The sequence below is a fragment of the Seriola dumerili genome, unplaced genomic scaffold (genome assembly GCF_002260705.1).
Source record: "Seriola dumerili isolate Sdu_G_001 unplaced genomic scaffold, Sdu_1.0 BDQW01002637.1, whole genome shotgun sequence".
Lineage (NCBI taxonomy): Eukaryota > Metazoa > Chordata > Actinopteri > Carangiformes > Carangidae > Seriola > Seriola dumerili.
Window position 1 is genome coordinate 211,624 of NW_019176892.1, and position 5,656 is coordinate 217,279.

Sequence of the window (5,656 nt, forward strand, 5' to 3'; positions counted from 1 at the left end):
TGGATCACATGACCATTTTCCAGGCGATACATTTTAAGGTTTTTACAGTTCAAGTTTTACTGTAACCGTATTTGACCATAAAGGTGCATCTAGAATTTGTTTTTTGCTAATTTGCATAATTTGAAAAACAGTAAAATGAATATAACTTTTTGAATTTTTACTTTAGCAACACCAAACGTGGCGTACAGCCTTGGGGCGGGAATATACAAATTTATATGGTTTAAAGCTTTAAAGCAAGATCGGTTAAAAAACATGGCCGCCATCAACAAAAACATCTTTGTAAAAGGCAGGGCTTAGCAATTACTGGCCATAACTCATCAATCCTTTGTCCAATCATTATAAAACGTGGTATATATCTTCAGGCCATGAAATGAAATGTCTGCCAAAGGTTTTAAGCCTGATCCACAGGGGGCGCCACAAATACCAAAAATATGTACCTCAAAACCTTCGGGACATAACTTCACCAAATGTGGTACATATGTTCTGGGGGCAAGTATTATCCAAAATCTGAAGTGCCACATTGATTGATGAAAGTGGGCAGGGCCTATTCATCAATATCTGCCATATTAAGCCTTTGCTCAATTTGCAGAGCAGGAATCAGCCAGATGTGAGAGAAAATTGGGATCATAACTCCAGATGTTGCGTAAATGGTTCACAAAAATATGATCCCATTTGGCCTTAAGGTGGCGCTATAATCAAAAATGTGAAAAGTATGAAAGGCCCTCACCCTGCCCTCGCCACACCGAGAGTCCCATCATCTTCAAATTTACCTCACAGCTACAGGTAGACATTCCTACAAAAAGCCTTTGTGATAATATCAATCAACATTAAGGATTTTTAGCTAATTAGCATAATGTGAAAAACAGTAAAATGAATAGAACTCTTCCTTTTTACTTTAGCAACACCAAATATGGTGTCCAGCCTTGGGGCAGGAATACACAAATTTATGAGTAAGATTGGTCAAAAAACATGGCCGCCTACCAAGGCATTAATTAGCTAAAATTCAACTGCTTCTCTCTGTTGGGTGCAAAGGCTTAGAACCCACAAACTGCCACTTGCAGCTATATTTTAATTTTATATATATGTATTTAACACATTGCTCCAGAATCTCCCATAACTGTTGAGCTGGGCCGAGACCTGGAGACTGAAGGTCGCAGCATATACTCATCAAACCATCAGTGAGCCCTGGTGTCCTGTGGGTGGAGACACTGTCGTCCTGGAACAGACCCCTCCCATCAGTCCAGGTGAACACCCATGGGAGATGTTGGAGCGACGTGTCAGACGGCGCTCTGCAACTCCGTCATCACATGGGGGAATATGAGACCTAGAGCAGTGACGCTGTTCTGGAGACACGAGATGAACAACACCTGACTAACACACTGTATGTTGGTTCTTCCTTTAATTTGTCACCTGTCTGTACATGAATCATATGTTATATATATAAAACATGTGCATAGACCATGTCCAGGTATTTTCCAGCCCATCCTCTGCTGTGATGTAGACTCAGCGTTTGTGGCTCGCAGTGAATTTATATCTAAGTGACGTCAGGAAACATGAAACTGGTCTTCACACAGTCCAGAGAGCAGATCCATGACGGACTGGAGGAGCAGCAACACGACCACAGCTTCTAATGTCACTCACACGTCTCGAGTGCAGAATCTGCAGCTCGTCCACTCGCTCTCGAGTTGAAGTCTATGATGTGTGTGTGTGTGTGCTGTGGTCCACTGTCTCTTTGCTGTCCACACCGGCTGACTGCTGCTCTGCCAGCATGTCTGTCAGCTTCAGCTCCAGCACTGGATCCCTGGACTCTGCTGCCACCTGCAGGACAAATGCAGCACAGTCATGGTGTGTTCATGTGCAGTGTGGGCAGCAGTACACAGGACTGAGTCTATTGTATTTACACAGCTCAATATCACAATAAAGAAATTTGCCTCCAGAGGAAGTTGTTAGTGTTTCCACAAGTTAACTATTTACTTGTAGTCATGGTTGTTGGTGTTGAGGGTATTTTGTGAAACACAATCAGAGCAGAGAGCTCCGCCCTCCTTCTCCCACTGGTTTACAGTTTAGCCACTTTGAGACCAGACCTGGAGCCAGTTTCAGAGACAGACTTTGACCCTTCGTTATAACAATCAATCAGACTTCAGAGAGACTGAATCCATCTGTTGCACAAAACGGTTTAGTTCTTGACTGTTTAAGCCTGACTGTTGTACAATGAATTCTGGGTAAATTAAGCCTTTTTCCAAATTAGGAACTAAAGTTACCTCCTCCACTCAGACCAGTTTCAGGTCACATCCCTGTTTATCCAGAGTCAGATAAAATAAGAACCATTCGTTTGACATTTTGTCATAATTGCTGTGAAGTCTTGAGTAATGGCTAAAAAGTGTTTCGTGAAGTCACACTGACCTTGACCCATGTTTTCCTGTTCCTTGTTGTTGGGTGCTACAGGTGTCACTGATTGTTACCATGGTAACATTGGTCTTAGACCTGAGTTAGCCTGGGGCTGAGGTGTCTTATGTTCTTGTCTTTATTGTAGTGAAACAGACTGACTGACATCAGACTGATCTGTGAACCAACACTACAGACCAGTCTGACATATCTGTGGAACCGGCTCCAGGTTTGTAACATCTGGACACGAGGCTGGAGTCAGCAGCTGATGGTGGCAGCTTTAGTTATAGTTAGTACTTATAGTTTTAGCAAGACTCTTACAGGAGGAGCTCCTCTCCTCCTCAGCACGACGCCCTCGGCGAGTAAAGCCTTCCCAGTCTCCTCAAACAGAGCGGAGTCATCCAGCTCGCTGCGGCTCTTTAACTCCGTGTGCTTGTCCACAAATCTGCAGGATCACAGTAAGAGAAAAATACAGTGATAATAATGTATTAATAATGTAACATTAATCATGTATTTGATAACACACAGTAGGGCTGTCTCTTTTTATTCAAAATTTGAACATTCGTTGGAACATGGGGTGAAAAGTTCATATTGGAGCTGCTGGAAATGTAGGCTGCAGTCTCTATAAGCACATCGGACCATTAGAAGTAGTTTGCCTTGTGATCCAGCAGAGGGCGCTCTATCAGCTTGACCTATTGCATGCCCTGTTGACCTATCAGGCAATGATAATGCAGTGTTGTTTTGTTACGAAAATGAAGGGAGTAACAAGAAGACCGTCCTGAACGGACAATCACGACACCACAACATCTGAGAAGTTTCAACTGTACGATCATGTGGAGGACGTGTGTGTGGAGCTGTGTTACATTATACAGGTGTTTCTGTTATTTACCTAATAACGGGGATATGAATGGGGTGGACAAAATAATAGAAACACCTGGACGCCACAATGAGTGTCTTTACCGATAATCAGTATCGGCTGTGAAAAAAACATATCGGTCAATCCCTCCATAAAACATACCTCTGACACGTAGAGACAAAGTTTGATTTGGCGAGATCGAGTGGCCGACCCGCCCCGTAGCGCTCATAGAACTTCCTGAAAGGCAGAGAGAATTGTGGGTGAGTGGAGCCGATAAAAACATCTCACAACAACAGTCCAGATGAGCTCAAGTAAAAATGCCAAACTACATTTACATTTAGTAATTGTATTATTGCACTTCATCAGCAATGTTTTAGGGCTGCTGCCTATTTTCTGTTTATCATTTATGGTCCTCCACCTTCTCTGAATACTCAATACACACACACACACACACACACACACACACACACACTGAACTTTACAGTGCAATAAAAAGTAAAAGGCCAATAAAAACTGTACAACAAGCAACAAACAGAAAAGAGATAGTTTCATCTATTTTGTGTCCAGGTGTCTTTACACAACAACATGGCGCTGGTTAATATAACAGTCAATGGTTATGAAAAGCTAAAGGGAAGCTGTCTTTATGGAAATCTAACCGATGCTCTTAGTTCACCACGAATCTTAAAACGTGGAAGATTGACAATTGAACTGAGACAAACCAGAACTATCGATTAATTTCCTGTTCTGAATTTATTTATTTATTTAAAGAACCAGTAAAAGTGTGACCTGGATCGATATGGATAAGATAAAGATAAAACCAGCTGGTTAGAGTCTGACTGACTGTGGGAGGATGAGCACATCACAGTTCAAATCCCTTCTCTGTAAGTCTTGATTAACCAGTGTTATTTTGCAATGATTATTTTTATGTTGAACAGTGAGATCAGTCACAAACATGTGAAGGATTACTTCACGTGTAAATGTCTGTTCATTAGTAGACGGAGCTTTTTAATATCGTTGGTCTTTATTAGCTGATAAATACGCTCATAAAGTCATAAAGTCGTCTGCTGTTAGAATTTACACTGAGTTTGAGAAAATGTTTAGGCCTGAATCTGAAATCTTGTGACCATGCCAGAATGTCATTTAGATTTTCTGGAGGAAAATTAATTGTTTACATTACTTGACTATTTGATAAAATAGTTGATAGATTAACCGATAGAAAAATAGTAGTTAGTGGCAGCAGTGCAATGTTTCCTCTCTGATCCATGTGTTATTTTCACAGTATGGACTAAGAGAGCTCTGAGCTCAGCTGCAGTAACTGTTGTGAACAGTGGACTTACGCTCTCACTTCATCCTCTCTGTAGAAGATCTCAGGCACCGTCTCCTGTTTCTTGGTGCTGGGTCTGAAGTGTGGCTTCACGTGAAGCGGGTCCCTCTTCGGTGGAAAAGCCTGGTAGACATCATACCAGACAGGTTTCTCTGATGGCTTTATGACTCCGGAGCGCATCAGGTCTCGAACCCTGGCGATCAAGGCCATCACACAAATGATTTGACATGGCAGAGGTGAACACACAGATAAATAATTCATTTCCAAATTCAAATCAGCTGCGGTTTTTATACAGCTGACTAACATTTGGGTCTCAAGTACATAAAACTATAAATTTATACTATTTTTCCTTATCTTACAACTGAATAAGTGTCATATAATCAGTATACACACACTGCAGCACTGTGATTGGTTTTACTGAGGTGTCTCACTCTCATTAGTCTGAGTTTAGGACCAAACATGTCTGACACGTTTTATACATGTAAAACAAACATACGTCAGTCCTGTTCACACGCCCGTGTCATCACTGTCCATACTGTTGGGAATATTATCATCACTATAAATGACCATCAGTTCATCTTAGCTGTGTTTCATTTGGTACTACGTCTTCATTTCCAGCCTGAAAAGCAACCGGACGTCAGGTCAGCGTGCTAACATAACTGAACGCAAGCTAATGATGCTAATGGTAGCATCACAGCTAATGCAGGGACTGTGTGTTTTATTCGCCGATTTCTGACTCAAGACACGGCCTTGTGTGTCCGAGTAACCGGCTCGTGTGTTGTGGTAAACAGCACCGTGTGTACGTTTGACCCACGGTTAATGCGACGTCCTACAGGTCGCCCGGGCTTTAGCTAACACCGTCATGTTGCTATCCGCTGTTGGCTGCCGAGAGACCGGACGTTAACGAGCACTAACACCGTGAAATGCTGCTGTCTTACCGGGTGAATACGGTTCCAAACTTCTCTAGTCTGCTGCCCGCCATTTGACTTTTCTCATCGACAGCCGGAGGTCAGCGCCGCACACTGAAACAGAACTGTGTCCTCTAGCTAATACTAGTCAGACACATCCGGCAGGATTTTCAGAATAAAAGT

General features: G+C 42.4%; 1 protein-coding gene across 2 annotated transcripts in view; it reads right to left on the reverse strand.

Moving 5' to 3' along the window:
- Window positions 1-1,380: 1,380 nt before the first annotated feature.
- Window positions 1,381-5,656, reverse strand: part of mrps23 (mitochondrial ribosomal protein S23) — a 6,287-nt gene continuing 2,011 nt past the window's right edge. The window contains exons 1-5 of one of the 2 annotated variants that reach the window (XM_022769299.1): window positions 5,504-5,633; window positions 4,579-4,758; window positions 3,404-3,478; window positions 2,707-2,830; window positions 1,381-1,818 (exon numbers count right to left, since the gene is read on the reverse strand). In XM_022769299.1, coding sequence (XP_022625020.1) covers window positions 1,693-1,818; window positions 2,707-2,830; window positions 3,404-3,478; window positions 4,579-4,758; window positions 5,504-5,547 — 549 coding nt within the window. In that variant the 5' untranslated portion in view covers window positions 5,548-5,633 and the 3' untranslated portion in view covers window positions 1,381-1,692. Of the gene's footprint in view, window positions 1,819-2,706; window positions 2,831-3,403; window positions 3,479-4,578; window positions 4,759-5,503; window positions 5,634-5,656 lie in introns of those variants that run through there. The other variant, XM_022769300.1, reaches the window with a different exon arrangement.